The sequence below is a fragment of the Anastrepha ludens genome, chromosome X (genome assembly GCF_028408465.1).
Source record: "Anastrepha ludens isolate Willacy chromosome X, idAnaLude1.1, whole genome shotgun sequence".
NCBI lineage: Eukaryota > Metazoa > Arthropoda > Insecta > Diptera > Tephritidae > Anastrepha > Anastrepha ludens.
The window spans coordinates 66,757,132-66,778,293 of record NC_071503.1 but is presented as its reverse complement, the minus strand read 5'-3'; the positions used below and the strand labels follow the sequence as shown (position 1 = coordinate 66,778,293).

Sequence of the window (21,162 nt, the reverse complement as noted above, 5' to 3'; positions counted from 1 at the left end):
CAATGGCTTGAAAAGTGTTATAGATCCATCAATTCACTCGATAATCAAAACGATCGTCTTCTAAGTGGGCAGCAATTGGTGAACCCCGTCCAATGCGCCCGAAAGCACAACAAACGGCTGATCGCCAGATTTGGCTCCCAGCGATTACTGGCTGTTCGCAGACCTAAAAAAATACTCGCCGATAAGAAATTTGTTTTGTTAAAAAGCTCTGGAATAATTGCGTTATTTTTATGGAAATTTTGTTGATGAATAAAGCTAATTTTGAACAAGAAAAACCATGTTTTCTTTTTTTGGCCCGAGTCTCCGAACGGCAAAAGTTTTTTTGTGAGGAGCTTTTCATGGCAGAAATACCATTACAGCCAAGGGGCGAACGCTATTAGAAAAAACTTTTTCTATTATTTGATTTTCATGTACGGAGATTCGAACACGCGCACTTCGAGCCTAGTCTCTCGCCAACCCATTCGGTTATATTTATACACAATAGTTATGCACGTTTGCTTGAAAGATATGAGTTAACTTTTCTTTTTCTATTATATACGATCGGAGACTTTCGTTTTTATTCCCGACTCAAGCTAGAACCTTATATTTTTCATCTTTCATCCATATGTTATCCCCTTTTCAAATACCGTCCCATTTTTTGCGTTCCTATTTTTTGTTGTATTCATTGTTATGGCCGCCGTAGCCGAATGGGTTTGTGCGTGAGTACCATTCGGAACTCAGAGAGAGAACGTCGGTTCAAATCTCGGTGAAACACCAAAATTAAGAAAAACATTTTTCTTATAGCGGTCGCCCCTCGGCAGGCAATGGCAAACCTCCGAGTGTATTTCTGCCATGAAAAAGCTCCTCATAAAAAATATCTACCGAGTCGGCTTGAAACTGTAGGTCCCTTCATTTGTGGAAGAACATCAAGACGCGCACACCACAAATGGGAGGAGGAGCTCGGCCAAACACCCAAAAAGGGTGTACGTGCCAATTATATATATATATATTCATTGTTATGGTTTAAAATTGGCATTATTGTTTTTTTTTTTTAATTAGAATTATTAAGACATTTGGTTTTACTAGAAAACAAAGTTTTAGTCTGCCTGCCCATGAGCAACTATGCATTTTTAATTGGAGTGTTTCTGTACTCTAGCAACGCGTGTTCTTTCTTTCTTTATTGCATTCAAGTGCTAGTTTTTTTGGCAACTTGAATCATTCGTTCTGCAAATTCGTTCGATTTGGGATATAGTAGACTTGTTGTTTTTGCCTAAACTTTTTTCCATTGTCAAAATTCGTATGACTCAAATTTCCGCCACAATTTCTCAACATTGTCCGCTACAAATTATAATGGATATCCATACACAGTGAAAGCAATATCTAGTTTGTAGGATATATCTCTCGCTGTTTTTCTTATTAACGGTATTACAGTCGAGTCCCGATAATTCGAAATGGAAAAGGGATCATTTTTTTCGATTTACATAGAAATTCAAATTATCATGATTTCCATAAAACGTATACTTAATAAATTTAATTTAAGAAAATATTTAAATACATTCAATTGTACATTTTTCATATTAAATCATAATTGAACAGTAAATAAAATTATGATAATAGGTCTATTTATAAGTTCGTGCGGTTTTACAACAGATGGCGTAACTTGATTATTATTCCATCGATCCACATTTCCAAACATTCATTGGAGAGCTACTGTCGTAAGGCACAAACGTCAGTATAAGTTTTTTATTTGAAGCGTAAACAACAATATTTTTACCACACTTGAAAATGTCGAATTTCGTGCCAAATAATGTGTTTTTGCGGGGAATTCTTCTTCATTATTTTAATATGAAGAAAAAAGCAGCCGAAAGTCATCGTATCTTGGTGGAAGTTTATGGTGAGCATGCTCTATCTGAGCGAACGTGCCAGAAGTGGTTTGCACGCTTTAAAAGTGGTGATTTTGGCTTGGAAGACGAAGAACGCGAGGGTGCGCCGCCAAAGTTCATGGATACCGAATTGGAGGAATTGCTCGATCAAGATCCGGCTCAAACGCAAGAAGAGGTTGCAAAAACTTTGGGAGTTGATCAATCAACCATTTCCAAACGTTTAAAAGCCATGGGAATGATCCGAAAGGTAGGCCATTGGGTGCCGTATGAATTGAAGCCAAGAGACGTTGAACGCCGTTTTATGGTATGCGAACAACTGCTTCAACGGCACAAAAGAAAGGGTTTTTTGCATCGAATTGTGACTGGCGATGAAAAGTGGGTCCATTACGACAATCCAAAACGTCGGGCAACGTATGGATACCCTGGCCATGCTTCAACATCGACGTCGGCGCAGAATATTCATGGCCTGAAGGTTATGCTGTGTATCTGGTGGGACCAGCTGGGTGTTGTGTATTATGAGCTACTGAAACCGAATGAAACGATTACGGGGGATGTCTACCGACGACAATTGATGCGTTTGAGCCGAGCACTGCGAGAAAAACGGCCGCAATACGCCGATAGACACGACAAAGTTATTTTGCAACATGACAATGCTCGGCCACATGTTGCACAAGTGGTCAAAACATACTTAGAAACGCTCAAATGGGATGTCCTACCCCACCCGCTGTATAGTCCAGACCTTGCGCCATCCGATTACTATCTCTTCCGATCGATGCAACATGGCCTGGCTGACCAGCACTTCCGTAATTACGATGAAGTCAAAAAATGGATCGATTCGTGGATTGCGGCAAAACCGACCGAATTTTTCACAAAGGGAATCCGTGAATTGCCAGAAAGATGGGAAAAAGTAGTAGTAAGCGATGGACAATATTTTGAATATTAAAATTGTAACCATTTTACGTCAATAAAGTTTCAAATTTCGAAAAAAAACCGCACGAACTTATTCATAGTCCTATTAACAAAACTCAAAGTTTTTTAAATACATAAAATTAGTTTTTAAAAAAGTCTGTTATTTTCAATTGTTTGACACTTTTTTCTTTAAGTTTTTCCATTTCATTTTCCGAACTAATAAGGCTATCAAAGACACTAACTGGAATATCGTTTGTTTAAAGAAAATGTTTCAATCGATGAACTAACGCTATGGCTTGTGCGGCTGTTAAAGTTTCATCTCCTTCGGCGTCATCATACTCGTCACTTTCATTACTGACAGGCAAAACTTATTTCAAAATGTCGTTATCCGTTACCATACCAGTTACAGCAATGCCATTGTCAACGTTAACATATTCCTCGAAAGATCCGGCATTTTCAGAGTATTCAGATATAGCCTTCCACAGATAATCTATGCTTAATTGACTATCTTCTAAATAATCATTGTTTAATGTTTTATTGAAACCACAAGGACGGCAGCAGTTTTGAATGCTCGAAATGCTTACATTTTTCCAAGCTTTGAAAGCAATTTGTGAAGCTGTTAACATTGTGCAACTAAACTTTTTCTTTTGATCAATGCTGTTAACCATTTTCTAGCGGTATAAGGATTTAAAATCTTTTATAATGCCCATGTCAAGGGGCTGCAGCTTGGATGTGGTGTTAGGTGGCAAAAACTCAATCTTTACGTGGCTCAGATGAGAATTTACGCTATGCGCCGTACAGTTGTCTATAAATAACAATATCATTCGATTCTTAGCTGGCATAGTGTAATTTAATATTTGAAGCCATTCGTTAAAAATTATTGATGTCATCCAGGCCTTCTTGTTGTGCCGATAATGGACTGGAAAGTAAGAAATGTTTTTAAAGCACCTTGGTTTTGCTGATTTCCCAATAAGCAAGCGCTTAAGTTTTTCCGAGCCATCCATGTGCTTGCCCCACGACATTTTTCATTTTTAAAGCAGTAAGTTCGACCTGATGAACACGTATAAAACAACCCAGTTTCATGTGCATTAAATATATCCTTAGCTTCGTAGCTTTTAATCAGATCACTCAACTTTTCCTTTCAGTCAGAACAAACGCCTTCATTAACAAACGCACTTTCGCCGCACATTTTTTTAAAGGAGATATTGTTTCGTTGTTTAAAACGATCTAGCCAACCACTGCTTGGCCAACAAAGCCTTTTCTTTTAATAGTTCTCCGCCAATGGGAACATTACTCTCACGGCATTGCGTAAGCCACAAGAGTACATATTACAATATATTTTTCCACATTTGGATGTTCAGCATGTTTCTGACGTTTCAGTTTACTATGAGATGATGTTTGCAGAATAAACTCTCTTTTATGTAAAATTGACGTGATTGTTGATGGAGCGATATTAAATTGTTTTGCCACGTCAATTTTTTTTGTTCCATTATCAATGGCTGAAATTATGTCTTGGTTTTGCGCGATTGATAAGGTCTTATGCGTACGTCTATTTGCCATTTCTAAGAAATGATGTTGCGCTTAGAATAGAACCAGAGAATGTTAATGCAATGAGAAGCTGCAAATGTTAAATGAGCTTTTTTCGAGTACTAATTTGTAGATTCATACAAAGGGTTTTCAAATTCAACTTTCCTCACTAGTGGGGGATTGCAGATATTTACCACGCAAGTGGAGGGTTTCTATATTTACTTACCACGCTAGGACAGGAATTCAGATTTTTTCTGCGTTTACCACACTACTAAGGGATTTCATAAGATTTTTCGCCACACTACTAAGGGATTCGACTTATTTCATGCCCACAGCGAAGCGAATAAATTTGCGATTAAGAAGGTCGCGCGGCAGTTAATTTGTGGTGCAGAAGCTAAAGTCGGCGGAATTATTCGTTTTGTTTTTTGGCACGTATTTAATTCAGGTTCAAGTCCTGAAGTCATATGTTTTTCCTTGCACATTTTTTTTTTACAATTCAAACCAGGAAAGTTTGGTTAAATTTTTGAGTTTATTTTAATTAAAATTTCTTTAAAATACTGTTTTTTTTGTATTTCATAAATGGAAATTTCTTTTCGGTATAAAATAGTTCATACTGGATATGACCTGACTTTTATATAAATCAATCAAAACAGAAATTATGTACATATGCCTTTAATCTCTTTTATCAAATCCAAATTATATTGATGAGAAAATATCATTCTAATATCCGTCCAGAAAGCCAAACGCGCATACACACATACATATGCATATAATTACGCATACAAACTTTCAACTAACGCAGAATATGTGCATAAAAACCGCGAATCAAATAAATGACTGATTTAGAAAAGTCCATTAGTAAGGCCCATTTCCTAAATACAAGTTGCAATGCATATTTACAACTCATATATAATAGTTCCTAAATGCATTCGTGAATTTTATGGCAACGCCTCATGTTCCTAATCGGTTGGCAACTCATTTAGATGCGCATAAAATGTCAAAATCGTGCATCAGTTTTGTTTGGTATGCAAAGCGTGTTCAAAGAAACTACAATGGCAGAGCAAGTCGCTTTATTTATTATAAATATACTATTAATTTGTTTATTTATGTTTGAATCTTTACAAATAATTGAAAACGTATATTTATATCTATGTTACAGAGAAAAGAAGTGGACACATGAACGCAAAAAGTTATTAATTACGACAAGACTTCGCCATGAAGCTGATTTTAGCGGCAAAAAAAAGAAACGAAATACCATTAGGGAAACTATATTGCGAGAAATTAAAGATGTGGAAAGCTATTTTCCCGAAACGATATAACCAGAAACGATATAACTAGATGCTTCTTAAACATCATGGGAACCTATAAACGCATCAAAAGAAGAAACAATACATCTGGTGAAGCTCCATCAAACTGGGAATACTTTGACGAAATAGATGAAGTTTTTGGGAGCCGTAGCAGCATTAATGTGCCATTAGAAATGACTGATTATTCTTTCGAAGAAATAACTATAAACCCAACGATTTCTTCTCTCCACAACATCAAGGAAAAGAAAGAGAAATGACGTGATTGAATTTTTGGAAAAAGAATCGGAAAAGGATGGTCAGGTTTTGGATAAGTTGCTTAAACTTCAAAACGAAAAGCTAGAAGTCGAAAAAGAAAAACTTGCTGAACTGAAACAACTTCGTGCCTTATTCGAAGCGATAGGGAGAAAAATTGTGAATGATCTCTTACACAATAAAAAATCAGACTGTTTTAATTATAAAATGTTTTTGTTATAAGCGCTAAGCTACCAGAGACCTGAAGTCAATAAAATTTTTTTTTTTTTTGTGTTTAACAAATTTTGTCTCATTTAAGAAATATAATTTACCCTTTCAGCCTGAAAACAACGCTGCCAAGCCATTTCGTTTCTCTTGTGCTTCATCTCTTGCCATTGTTTTTAGAACATGGGCGAGTTGTGCACCAATAAATTTCAATATTCTAAATTTTTGTTTTAATATTCCGAACGCCTGTTCAACAAAAACTCTATTGGAGCTTAAAATAGTGTTGAACTTACTCTGTTGCGGTGTTAAAAAGCCATTGTCACGGTACGGAACCATTAGACAGGTTTCCAGTGGATAGGCTGCGGCGCCTAAGAAATGATGACTTGGGGGAATACTTATTTCGCCGTAAATTATAGCTGTTCGAAGTGGGCTTCTTTGCCATACTGAAGCGTCATGACATCGCCCGGGACAACCGACAAAGACGTCCAAAAATTTCATCTCGCTGTCAACAACGGCCTATACAAATTGTTTATTATGTACTTATATATATGTATAGTTTGATAAAATATCTGTATATCTACAAAGTTACCTGTGCAATGATGGGAAACATTCCTTTTCTGTTATAGAAACTAATGGCATCGTGTTTGGCTGTGATATAGGGATGTGTGTCCCATCGATACAACCTAACACAAAAGGAAATATGTTGTAACGACTTTGTGAAAAACCATCCGCGATCTTTTGTTCAGCTGCAGTAGTACTTGGAAATTTTATTAAGGTCGATTTTAAGCGACATATAAGTTTGAGCGATTTAATAAAAGTTCTATACGTAGCGCCCATTCCTACATTAAATCTGTCACTAAATTGTCGAAATGATGTGTTAATCGCAAGCTTCCAAATTGTCAGGTGCAATGCTTTTTCTAGGGAAACTGCAGGACGACCCGCTGATGATTCGGTCCACATTGGTTTTAACATTATTATCAACCTCTAAAATTTTGGCGACCTATTATATATTGTACTTCAAATTCATTTTTACTCACCTTGAAGGTGTTTTTTTGCATTCGAAAATGGGAATAAAATGTGTCCTCATCCATTAGTGGAACAGATTCGCAAAATTTTGTATTTTTTATCACCTTTCTTTCCGATGCCTTCAGTATCCTTAAAAATTATACCGCTTGTTTTTTTCTTTTTAATAAGTTGTCTTATTAAATCAATATTTGATGTATTAGTCTTATGCATTAGTTCTTCAGCACTTGCCAATAAAACAAATAAAGTATTCCTTGTCGATTCCATTTTCACGCATAATTAAATTCTTTGTTTTATTATCTACTTTTGACACATGTTTTATGTTCCTAAACGCCGTTTTCATGCAAAGCTATTTTATGTAAAGCATGGTTGCAATTAAAATCTGCTTTGCATTACATACACATTTTTTAGAGTTATGCATTGCAAACTTGAGTTTAGGAAGTCGGCCTACTTATAGTTTAGCGCAATTGTGAAAGACGTATCGTGTATGCTGCACATCGTCCCATATTTGACTCAGGTTCAAGTCCCTTAGGTATTTTTCTTTATTCGATATTTTTATTTAATTTTTTGTATTTGGTTTAATTAGAATTGATTTAAAATAGTGTATTCAGGTTTTTCTAATACCTGTTATTTAGAAATTTATTCTCTATATAACATTATTCATACTTCTTCTGAATTGATTTATATGTATTATATGTAACAGCCATAAAGGCAATCATATGAATATGCATTCCTATATTTAATCTCTTTAGTCAAATCTGAACTACTTACATACACATATTGATGAGAAAATGTTCTAATATCCATGGATGCATCCAGAAAGCAAACGCGCATACACGCATATGTATATAAATATATATAAATATATACAAGCCTTCATCGAACGCAAAATGTATGCATATAAAAAACAACAACTGCGACCGTCTTCTTGTCCGTCAGTGAAAAGATGGCATATGTATACCCTATGAGCAAAAAAAACCGGGAAGGTGATGTTGACTGTTTTCTTCGATTGACAAGGCATAGTCCACCATGAGTAACTTCCATCAGTCCAGACAGTCAATAAAAAATATTATTTATCCGTTTTGAAGCCTTTGAGAGATGCTGTATGTTGCAAACGGCCGGAAATGTGAGCAAACAATTCTTGGATTTTGCATGATGGTAACGCGCCATCGCACTGATCACAGAGAATACGACGAAGGAGCCATGTCGGCCTGCCGGGGGTGTTTGGAAGACAGGGTTAAACGTTGGCACATGTGTGTTGCTTCAGGCGGGTCATATTTTGAAGGAGATAATATAAATTTGGTTTAAATTTAACTCTGTTTTGTTTAATTTAAACATTCCCGGTACTTTTTGATCATAGGGTACATATATGCGGTTTTGCGGATAGAAATGTGTGATTCGCTGGAATTGTTCAAGGAATCTAAGTCGCATTAACTCGCGACTGTCAAACAGTTAGAAGACATATTTACATACATATAAGGGTGCATACATACATACGGAGCCGCGGCCACTCGACATGACAAAAATTCAAGATTTATCAAATATTGGCAAATAATTCCAGGCGAAATATTCCAATATTGACTATTTTCGTATGGTCGCGAAAATTGGCATATGGGCGGCTCGTTTTATGAATCAAAGTACTTTTTTTTTGTTTTTGTACCATATAATATTCTAAATTGATCAGCGCCGTCGCCACTAAAAGAATCATGGCCGCTGCGACTGCGTATACGAATGTATTTTGTTTTTGTAGTCACTAGGCCTAGATTTTGACCTTGGACGACATACGCATGTGTGGCGCTGTTTTTGTTGTGTTCTAAAACATTTTGGAATGCGTGTTGGCAAAACGGTCATCGCGTTGCGCTTGCTGCTGCGTTTGCGCCTATGAAACTATGATGTTTCTGTAAGTACAGTATTAGGAATATCCACTGGCGGTGGAAAAAAAATACACGGAAGGAAGAAGTGAGCGCTGTGCTCGCGCGTATATAATATGAATGAACGTGCATGGATGTAGTAATATATGAATACAATTATTTTGTAGGAAGTTTAGAAGGCAAGTAGGTATATATGTATGTATATATGCTATGACATAATGTGGGTATATATACATTAGGGTGTCCCAAAAAAATTAAAGTGTTTTTGTTTTAACGCATACCCTCTGATTTTGTTTGAATGGTCTCAAAACATCTAAAAATAAAGTTTCGTCTATTTAGAATCACGGCAACCCGTGCCGAGTTGCGCGGAAACCTAACGGTACATGTATAGTACGGCGCGCGCGAACTGTCGGATTGATTGCGTGTAATTACTTGTTTGTTTTATTAGTAATCGCGGGTTTTTCGTGTAGTCAACATGTCAGTGGAGTTACGAAGTTCCAAAAAGGAGATATTTTTAATAGGGGACGTAAAACATCAAATTACCGGTTCTAAACTTCCCTCTAACGGGCAAGTACTGGCCGTTTTGTCCTGTAATATTCGTGAAGTGAACTTAAGTGTCAATGAAAGTGCAAATCTCACAATTCGTGAGTGTATTATTTGTTGGGAAAAGGCACGTATACCGACCAGATCAATATCTAACTGTGTTAAGAAACTAGTTAACTTATACCAAGTTTGGAGAGAATTGCAAAAAAATGCGAAAAAAACTCAAGAAGTGTTTGAACAGCGTCGACAGGAGTTTGTTTCAAACTTAAACAATTTGTTTGACATCGCACAATGCTCTTCAATCGATTAAAATAAATGAAGATAAGATCTTCTTGCAGCGCCAAAGAAAACCAGGTCGGCCCGGTCACTTAGCCGGAGTGGACAAAAAACTAACAAAAAAAGAGGAAAGGACGCGCCTTACAATCATCGAGGAGGAAAAGCGACGTGCTAAAAATTTTTCATCCTTAGCACCATCAACATCAACTTGCGAACCACCACTAGAAAAGTCATCATCTGATCCTGAAATAATAGAATTAGAAGAAAATAGGCCCAGCGCAAGAGAAGCCTCCTCTCAGCCCGATAAAACTTCTATGCGGAAGAATATCATAACTCCCAAGTTAGTTGCCGCATTAGACAGGTGTCAGTTAAGTGTGAGGGATTCTGTCTTTATAATTGAAGCTACTATTGAGGCTCTGGGGCACAATACGGATGAATTCCCTATAAGCAAGTCCTCTATCCATAGAGTTCGTACGGAAATGCGAAAAGAACGGGCTGAAGCTATAAAAATTGATTTTCAAAACAAGGTCCCGGACACGGTAACTGTCCACTGAGGCGGAAAACTGTTGCCAGCTGTAGATTCACGTAAAAGTAAAGAAGAACGCCTACCGGTAGTTATTACGTACGATAATAAAGAACAAATTATTGCTGTTCCTAAATTGGATAGCTCGACAGGAAGGGAACAGGCAGACGCAGTTTGGGATGCTATTACGAACTGGAACCTTGAAGACAAAGCGCAGATTCTCTGTTGTGATACTACTGCTTCTAACACAGGCCGCATAAATGGAGCATGTGTGCTTCTCGAACAAAAACTGGGTAGAGAAGTGCTTATTTTTGCTTGCCGTCGTCACGTTTACGAATTAGTACTTAAAGGCGTGTTTGAAGCGAAAATCAGTCAAGTAACTACAAGCCCAGACATCCCATTATTCAAGAAATTCCGAGAAAACTGGAAAAATATCGATTCCGAGAAAAAACAAAGCTGTACAGAAAAGCTATCTTGTTTTAATGTTTCGGAAATTGACAAGCTGCTAGAATTCTACAAAATTGAATTAACCAAAGAAATCGTTAGAAATGACTATCGCGAATTAATTGAGCTTTCAATTATATTTCTTGGCGGAGATTCAGAGAAGAAATATAAGATTCGGCCTCCAGGTGCTATTCACCAGGCTCGATGGATGACGAGAACCATTTATTCATTAAAAATATCGTTACTTAGCTCTCAATTCAGATTTTCAGACAAGGTTAAGGCAGCTCTGTTGGACGTATGTCTGTTCATCGTGACATCCTACGTAAAACCCTGGCTCCAATGCATTTTAGCAGTAAAGGCGCCGTATCAGGATTTGTGTTTTTTGAAGGCCATGAAAAATTACGAAACAATAGACAAAAGCATTTCAAAAGCAGCTTTGCAGAAGTTTTGCCAGCATTTGTGGTATTTGACAGATGAAGTATCTATTCTGGCTTTATTTGATGATGATATCGATCTAGAAACTAAAGTAAAAATGATTGCTAACTTAACTAGAGAAAACCCAACAGCCCACAATAAACGTTACATTGCATCCAAAGAAGACCTCTGTGGCCCACTTTTTGGTACGTTAATTAAGCTTTGATTTTGTTCTATGACTAAGTTTGCTAATAGCTATAATTGATAACTGATCTATCTGTTTTAATTTCAGAGAGAAGCATTGATGACTTCGTCTCTGTCAAAAGCAAGTTTTTGTTTAATCGACTCCAGATTGCCGACAGTTTTCTGAACAAGTGCCCCTCTTCGTGGTCAAATGATAATTCCTTTCTACAGGCTAAAAAGAAGCTGCTAGGTCTGAAAGCAGTTAATGATACGGCAGAAAGAGCGGTTAAGTTAATGCAAGAACACAGACAGGTATATCCCGACTGTAAAAAGCAAACTTTGAAAAGAAAATTCGATGATTGACGTCCTTTTATAATAAGAAGAAAATAAATACGAAATATGTGTTTTATTTTTATCTATATTATTTAATTAATCTAAAAATTCAATTAAACTTTTCTCTATTGTGAGCCTATAGCTTTCATACTAACTTTTAAACTTAAAGTTTGACATCAAGTCGGCACGGGTTAATGACATCCGATCTCAATAATATTTTATATTTAAGTTTTTAGAGTCAAATGGAAAAAAATAAAGGGTATGCGTATTGAAAATCCGAAAAAAAAAATTCCCCCTTGTAGCCTGGGATACCCAAATATACATACATAGAGAAGAATTGTTTTTGCACATGTTAGGAAGAAACTCGTTCACTAGGGCGTATGAGTATTTGATTTCTTGTAAGAATGTGATGTGCTGTGACATGTGTACATACATAAGTCAAGGTTATTGGGCATACATGCATATGTACATATGTATGGAAGGAAGATGATGTTCTTGCGCTTGTGCATTATTGTTTGTCATATACAAATGTACATACATACATATGTATGTAAATGTTGTCGAATATACAAACTATAAATTGACATACAATATAAAATAAGCGTTGATTTATCTTAAACCCTTCTTTTTTTCTGAATGCAAATACCTCCTATTGGCATGTACATACATACATATTATGTATATTGTCATATACCATCATTTATGTACATATAAAGTATACGTTCATTTATGAATGTACATATGTAATGAAAAACTTCATGAATTACTTTTAGAATTTAATAAAACTTATTCGCGTCGCGCGCATACATATCTACGTAGACATCACAAACCTTTTGTTCACAACGCAGGCGCTGAAATAAACGCTCTGCGTATTTATCCTCGCCACGTGACTCGCCATCAATTCTCGGCGCAAATTTTGTTTTTTCGTTTTTAAATTTTTTTTTTTAATGTAATCGTAAAAAAATTTGTAATAAATTTTATGTATCCGTTTATCATTTCAAAAGTAACAAAATCGTAAAAAAGTAAGCAGTTGAAGAAATAAACGCACCGCCTCGACTCGATTCCCGGCGCAAACTTTTTTGACGTGATAACGTCATATAACTCGATTTAGCCGGCTGCACGCACGAAAAAATGTGTCGTTACCTTGCTCATTTGTCGTTACCTTGCTCATTGCCGTTACCTTGAATGAACTGCAAGCGAAAGCGCGGAACGAACGACAAAGCAAACGCACGGCAACGTTCGACATCTTGCTCGCTCCTACTTAAGTGAGCGTATATATGTATGTATATGCGCATATGTACATATATAAATTCACGTATTCGTATTTGCATATGCCTTCTTATTGATTACTATTAATTTGATTTACTTGAAGAATTTAAAATAAAACCAAGTTTGTTAATAATACCTGTTGTTTTAATGTTGGTTGGTTGGTTAGAGTGGTGATTCATCCAGAATCCAACTAGCGCTTCCGCACCATTTTGTTGCCACATCCTCGTTACCAAATTGTTTAACAGTTATTTGCAGCAGGACTATATCCAGTCTGTGCGGTTTAGGAACCTTATTATGTTGTTGACGTCTACGCCAGACAGTTGCTCGAGACTCTCGAACAGCGGTTTGCCCAGGGTTAACATTCTGTCCTTCCATAGAGCAGGGCATTCACAGAGGAAATGGAAGATTGTTTCTTTTTCCTCCGGTTGTTTACAACTATGACAGTATGTGTTGTGAGGGATGCCCATTTTGGCGGCTTGTTCTCCGATAGACCAGAAGCCAGTTATGAGTGCCGTAAGTCTGCAGGTGTCCCGTCGTTGCATGTTTATTAATGTCAACGATTGCTTGAGGTTGTAGGTGGGCCATAACGTTCTGCTGATTTTGCATTTCGTCTGGTCTCTCCATCTACAATCTGCAATTCGAAGGTATTTTAGGGAAATTGCATTCTTGACCGCACCTAGTGGAGTGAATACTGGTACTGCAAGAGCGCTATTCATGGCAGATCCCCCTCTTGCCAGTTCATCAGCTTTTTCGTTACCTTCTATGTTCCGGTGTCCCGGGACCCAAATCAAGGTTCCTCTATGGTTTTCACTCAAGTTGGTGAGGCTATTCCTACTTTGCTCCACCACTTTAGAGGTTGTTATAGTCGCGTCCAGCGCCTGGATTGCGGCTTGGCTATCCGAAAGAATAGCGATATTGCCCTTAAAAGAAAAATCTGCGATTAGTAACCTACAGGCTTCCCCAATTGCTAGTACTTCCGCTTGGAAGACGCTGCTGGTATTAGGGAGACGCACAGATTTTTCAATTCCAAGTTTATGAGAATATATACCAGCTCCAACACCACAATCCATTTTACTGCCATCTGTATAGACTGTGGTATCGAAGTTGTTTAGAGAGAATCCCTTCTTCCATTCTTTTTTAGATGGAAAGAGTGTGGCAAATTTCCTATTGAACGTTACCATCGGGACGATGTAGTCAGTCCTCTCCGAGGTTAACTGAGTTTGTCGCAATAATAGACTAGCGTGACCATAAGTTTTTCCTTTCCAGCGACCCGCTTCATTTAACCTAAATGCACTCATGGTTGTCGTCTTCTTTATATGTAGGTCTATTGGAATAACGTGTGTCAGTGCATTGAGAGCCTCTCTAGGACATGATCTGATTGCACCGACCGTTATTGCACAGGCTGATCTTTGTATTCTGCAGTAGTTTGGTATTGTACTCTCTCCCTAGAGCTTTCCACCAAACTACCGAACCATACGATAAAATGGGTCGTATAACCGCCTTATACAGCCATAATGTATGCTTAGGTTGGAGACCCCGTCTTCTTCCAAGCATACGTTTGCAGGCATATAAAGCAATTTCTGCTTTCCTTACCCGTTCTTCGACGTTTAACTTCCAGCTAAGTTTGGAGTCCAAAATTACCCCTAAGTACTTTGCACTGGTTGATAAAGACAGAGTTTGTCCGTTGATATTTGGTAGGGTAAAAATTGGTACCTTGTATCTGGTGGTAAAAAGCATAAGTTCTGTTTTACGCGGGTTTAAACTTAGCCCACATCCTGTGGCCCAAGAGTTAAGCTCGCCTAACGCCCTTTGGATGATCCCACTGATCGTATTTGGACACAGTCCTGACACCATTAACACCACATCATCAGCGTACGCCACCACTTTTACCCCACCTCCGTCAAGTTTTGTTAAAATTTTGCTGATCACACATAGCCAAAGAAGTGGAGATAATACTCCCCCTTGTGGAGTGCCCCCGTGGACCTTCTTGGTTATGTTGATATTACCCATATTAGCTTTGATGATCCTGGTTTCTAGCATGGAGATGACCCAGTTACTAATGCAACTGTCCACCTCCAGGTCTATCAACGCCCGTTGGATGGCATCTGTGCTAACATTGTTAAAGGCGCCTTCGATATCCAAGAATGCCGCCATGGTATAATGTTTGCTCTCTAGAGAGCCCTCCATTGTTCCGATAACCTCGTGAAACGCCGTCTCCGTAGATTTGCCTTTAAGGTATGCGTGTTGTGCAGTTGATATACCAGAGCTCTCCAAAGAGCTTCTGAGGCGCGTATCCAAAAGTCTTTCAAAAGTTTTTAACAGGAAAGACGAGAGACTGATTGGCCTGAAGTCTTTCGCTGATTCATGTCCTCTTCTACCATCTTTGGAATGATCCCATCTGGCCCCGGAGATTTAAAGGGTGAGAAAGGTTTGATTGCCCATGCAACTTTTTCTTTGGTAATGATTTCATTTGCAAGATGCTGTGGATTATATTGGCTCCGCCTAATGTTTTCCCTCTCACTTTCGTAAGCGCTGCATCCTGGAAAATGCGTGTTTAGCAGAAGCTCTAGCGATTCTTCTGCTGTAGCAGTCCAAGTTCCATCAGGTTTTTTGACCCAAGAAGCCATAGAGTCGTCTTTGGAAAGAACCCGGCTAAGCCTAGCAGAATCCCTAGTGGATTCGATTGACGAACAAAATTCCCTCCAGCTCTCTTTTTTGGTGGCCCTGATTGCCTTCTTGTACTGTCTCCGACTTTCTCTATACAATTCCCAATTTCCCGTCGAGTAGCTGAGGTTAAACGTTGATCTAGATTTTTCCCTTAGTTTTAAGAGCTCACTGCTCCACCAAGGAGGGTGAGTTTTTTTGCTAAATTTTATGGGGCAGGACGTTTTGTAGGCCCTACTAAGTGCCTTTTCCAGTGTTGTGACCCTGCTCTCAAGGCTTTCCGTGAGAGTGATTTGAAGGATAGGAGTCCCTCCTATCCTCTTGTTTACTGCATTTTTGAACCTCCTCCAGTTGGTTCTTAAAGGATTTCGATACGGTAGGAATGGATCTACCTTAAGATCCAAATCGTAGAGGATCCAACTATGATCAGAAAAGGACCTTTTATTGGATACCCTCCAATTATCTACCCTTACTAAACTATTTTCAGAGAGTAGAGTAACATCAATCACTTCCTCCCATCCTCTGAAGTACTCCGTACTAGGAAAGGTGAAAGTGGGAGTGTTACCCCTGTTACATTCCGATAAGTTAGTATTAATAATAAAATTATATAAAGACTCACCTCGGTCGTTTGTCTCGGAACTTCCCCACAACGCATGCCTCGCGTTGGCATCGCATCCGAGCAGCAGGTTCTTGTTTCTGGCTTCACACACCAGCCGACGAGCCTCCTCGGGTGGTGCTGGCCGATCATGTGCCATGTAGATGGAAGCCAGTATGATGCCGACACCGTCAGCGGCTTCTACCTCCACAGCCGTCACATCCTGTGAACAATATGATGGGATTAAAAATATGTTCAAATGTTTCTTAGCTACAATACAAGATCTAGGGTTACCTTCAGTCCGTTTGTAGAAAAGGTTGTGGTTGTTCCCAGTGAACCCCTTCACCTCGGTGCTCCGCACCCAGGGCTCCTGGATTAAAGCGATGTCGACATCCTCCTCCGACAGGAGAACGGTTAGGTTGTCCGTTGCAGTCCGCGAGTGCTGCAGGTTTATTTGGACAGCCTTGAGACCCATGCTGCTGGTCGCTTTACAATTTGACGGCGTCGCTAAGCTGCACTCCCGGGTGCTGCTCATTAGCGCCATCGTTTTTGGTAGACGCGGCGTCGTCAAGTTGCATGCCTGTGAGCAACTCGTTGGCGCCGTCAACCTCGTCCTGTTCATCCTCCGGATTTGCAGATCGGAATATCTTCAGTTGCGTTTTCCTGACGCCGAACCGAAGTTTATTGTCCACTTTTCCCAGTGGCTCGATACTCTCCTCCGATATTTGGAGAAGGAAGGACACACTGCTCTTTTGCGGAGCCTCCGCTTTGGTGATGCTCCAGTCATCCATCGGAACAGTGCCGTTGTGTGCCTGCAAGTATGGAATAAGTTGCTTAGCTTCGAATTCCATGTTCGGGATCCAGATGCGAGCCCTCGGCCGTCGAGGGATTTCGCTGGCCGGGATTAGTTTGAGCCTCAAACCTTCCCAGTCGCTCTGGATCTTGCCCACAACTGTTTGCAGGAAGTTAAGGGAGAGTTGATCATCGCACTTGATCACCCTGTATCCGCGGACCACCTCCATTGAATCAAATCCTGGCACATGACCCTCCGGGTTTGCCATGACGTGATCGACGACAATGCGGGACAGCCGTGCCTCGATTTTGGACCACTTATCCGATGCAGGTTTACCGCGGTTTGTTATTTCATCAACCAACGCTATTTGCAGGTGATCCCGTGCCACCTCATTAAATGAGCGTTTGGTTGGTTTTGGTATTGAAGCAGTGTGAACCGACACTTTGTGCTTCTTCGTTGGTTTGTCGCTTTCGTCCTGCGAACGATTGCGTTTTACGGCTTCTGCCTTCTGGGTGGCCTGGAACGCCAGGTACTCATCGACCACCTTTTGGCACCTTGCTTTATCGGCCGCGTCCTTGGGATGAGTTTTACCTTCAGCCTCATTTTTATTTATTCTTCCGAGAATAGTCAGAGACCTCTGGTAAAGCTTATACCTGGAAGGGCCTTTTTTAACGTTTTGGCGCTTTTGCCCCTTGGCATCAGCGGATGTGGATGGTTGATTAGATGTTGATGGCGTGCTGTGGCCCACAGCTTTGCCATCAACCGTCTCTTGGCTGGAGGCCAAGAGTTCGTCCTCTGAGGAAGTTCCCAACTTCCTCAGTTCGTTGGTGTCGGTCCGAGTTGTCCACTTGTCCGTCTGTTGTGTCAATGGGTGCGTCCGTTTATCTGTTCGTTTTGGGTCTGTGTCCGTCCGTTTGTCCGTCTTCTTTATAGCCTTATCCGAAATTTTTTGTTTTTGTTGTTCGTTCATTCTGTTTCGTACGGTCACCTGCCCTTCCAGAAGGCTGCACATGTCGCCATGTGCGGTGACAAATGAGGATTTAGGGGAAATAGACAGTCCGCCATGGCAGCGCCCCATACCATGGTAAGGCCACCGTTACAACCTGAGCCGGCCTGGCGTCAGGAGGGCTCCGTTAAAAGACAGCCTAGTTTTATCCCCCGGTTGCCAAACCCACCCAATAGGCACGGGTCGCGTTACACCTTGGGTTGAGGGAGTTTTTTAACGAAGTTTACGTCTTCGACGTGTGTGGTTCGCGGGAGACCTACTCTCCTACCTTCCATATCTGGGAGGCGTTCCCCTATCCACCACCTGGGGACGCGCCCTATAGGGATAACAGGTTCCCCCAAGGGTGTTTTAATGTTATTATTATTATTTTTTTTATTATATATGAAGGAAAAAATATATGGAAATATTTACCACATACCTTATAAGATATGTTGTATACTAATATATGTATATAAACATGCATATACATATACAAATTCACGCAATTTTCAAAAAGAACAAATCTATATGTAAAGATGCATACAAGTCATATGGACATATCAAATATACGAATCTATTCCGTACGCAAGCAAAAGTAAGCTAATGTGCTTGAACTGCAAGCGAGAGCGCGGAACGAACGACAAAGAGCACAATCGGCCCCCCGCGTTCGGCAACGTTCGACATCTGGCTCTGTCCTACTTGAGTGAGCATATATATGTAGGTATATGTATGTATATGCGCATTTGTATATAAATTCACATACTTGTATTTGCATATGCCTTCTTCCTGTGTGCATGGTAATGAGAATAGGACGATGATAGAAAAAGTAGGAAATGAAGGAGTGTTTCGAGTGTAAAGTGTCTTGAAAAAGGCAAATCGATGATGGTGCCTCTTAGTGTTGTTGACTTATTAACGTCTGATGCACAATCGAAATTGAAGATATCTTTCATGAATTTGAAAAATGTTTCGTCATTTTTCACGTTTGTGTAAATGTAACTTGACCTATTCCATTGCAATTCCATTTACCTCCTCCTCTATATCCATACAAAATATCTATCAAACAAATAAAATTAAAATTTTGTTTTGAAAATTGCAACCATTCCATCAATATTTTCTTATGACGTTGTCACGTTAAACTATCGTCAGTAAACCGACTTTACAGACAACCTCTTTTTTTTATTAATTTTTTTTTTAAATTCGTTTTTTTTTAATGTAATTGAAAAAAAAATTATGTAATAAATTTTACGTATTCGCTTATTATTTCAAAAATACGAAAATAGTAAAAATTTAATTGGTTTAATATCGAGGTGAGAACTGTGTTGTGTGTTGAGGTGAAAGATGTGTGGTGTTTCTAATTTTTGTGTGGGCAAAAGTCAGTGAGGTGTCTATAATCTCGCTAAATTCTCTTACTACAAATCTTTCAAATCTCAATTGTACTAAAAATTCTTAACAGTAACATTTGCACCTTCTTATTCCATTAACATTCTCTGATAGAACTGGGAAAAATAAATGAAAACAGTGTGAGAAGCGCAAAATTCAACATGCACAGCGACATTAAGGCGTCATAGCTGTTTGCCAAATGCAACGGTAATGTAACGACAAAAAGTTTCAAATTGCAATTCGAATTATAAAAGTTACGAAAACAAAATTTCAATTTATAAGAAGTTTAATATTCTATGAGTTGTGAAAAAGACTGCGAATTAACGAGGGGACCAAAATGTACGGAATTTTTACAAATTAACGAGTTTTTTTCAAGGGGATAGAATTTTTTTCGATTTATCGCGATTTTCGATTTAGCGAGTTACAAATTATCGAGACTCTACTGTATATCTAAATACATTGAAAAATAATAAAATAATAGCCCACGATTGAAATACTTTTATTGGCTGCGTCCATAATGTCCATAGCTAGTTAGTCTATGGTTTCATATGAAGCATTTGGTATATCATAATTCAAGAATGACTCTTTTATGCTAACAGATCTATATTTCTAGCAAACATTACAGTCTGCAACCATTGCTTCTATCTCTAGATTAATGTTGGACCAAAATTAGGGCTGTCTAGGGCCTACGCTTTTTCTTCTCTATCCCCAAATGAGATTTTTATAGATGCTCCAGTACCATTTTACAGAGAAATTGAGGTATTAAAATTCGGGCATCTAAAAATACTAAAAATCATCTTCAATAAATAAATTCGTTTCACATTCCCATAAACATCTTAAATCCTGATGTATTTTAGTTTTTTTTCCCCCAACAATTTCTTATATTTTCACGAGAAATCTTCAAAATTATGTCTTATGTTGTTTCCTCTTTTAATTTTTTATCCTTTTCTTCACTTGCATTAATCGTATGTAATTCTTCCATTTCTCCCAATCCTTTGATTTTATCTTCTTTTTAAATAATATTTCTGTAACTGTGTGATAGCCAATCTCCTAAATATAAAAATGCTCCTAGTAGATAAGTAAAATTTAACTTGTACTTTTCTAACTTCAACTTCATTTGCCGTAATTTTACTGATGGTAACTTGTAATAATCTTTTTTCATAACTTCTAACAATGACCTAAGATCGGTCATTATTTAAAATTTTCGCCTGTAGATTTAGTTACAGAGAACGTAAATTCATAGAGAAGGCTCACGAACGAATGAGCAGGATAAATGTCAAATGCTAACAAAACGCGGCTAAGAAATTTGTATTATTTCACTTGACATAGCGGAGCGTAGTCAACAGAATTGAAAATAGCGATTGCATTGAAATGTAAAATGTAAAATGCCATGATTTGGTGTTTAGGCAAAATAAAATAACAGCAAACTTGAACTTTTTTTTTCATGTTTATTTGCCGTCGGCATTTTGCATGCGCAAATGGATTATTCCTTGGGAGATGAATAAATTAATTATAAGTATAGGTATGTGTAATATGTTGTTTTATTGGGAGTAATTAATAAACACACAATACGATTTATCTAGAAATAGAAACTTTATTATTAATATCGAACTAAATTCATAACAAGTAATTGCACGCGGTCGACTAACCTAGAAATAGAAAAATCAACAATTAAAGGTTTTTACTCCTATTACTTTTGTAGATCGACCATCTGCTTTGAATTCACAAACTTGACTCATCGCATAAACAAGTGCAATCTCCTCAATTATCGTTCTCTTCTCTGTGTAGTATACTAAGCTTATATT

The 21,162-nt window shown here is 38.4% G+C and overlaps 1 protein-coding gene across 1 annotated transcript; it reads right to left on the bottom strand.

The window, feature by feature from the left end:
* Positions 1-3,139: 3,139 nt before the first annotated feature.
* Positions 3,140-17,962, bottom strand: LOC128870176 (uncharacterized). Its single transcript, XM_054112771.1, has 2 exons — positions 17,122-17,962; positions 3,140-3,282 (listed from the first exon to the last, which is right to left on the bottom strand). The coding sequence occupies exons 1-2, from the start codon at positions 17,960-17,962 to the stop codon at positions 3,140-3,142; spliced, it is 984 nt and encodes a 327-aa protein (XP_053968746.1).
* Between the last annotated feature and the right edge of the window lie 3,200 nt (positions 17,963-21,162).

Coding starts and splice junctions, on each gene's coding strand:
- LOC128870176 (XM_054112771.1), bottom strand. CDS start 17,962: ATGAACGAACAACAAAAACAAAAAATTTCGGATAAGGCTATAAAGAAG. Junction 3,283..17,121: donor GATCCAGAGCGACTGGGAAG/GTTTGAGGCTCA, acceptor ATGATTATTTAG/AAGATAGTCAATTAAGCATA.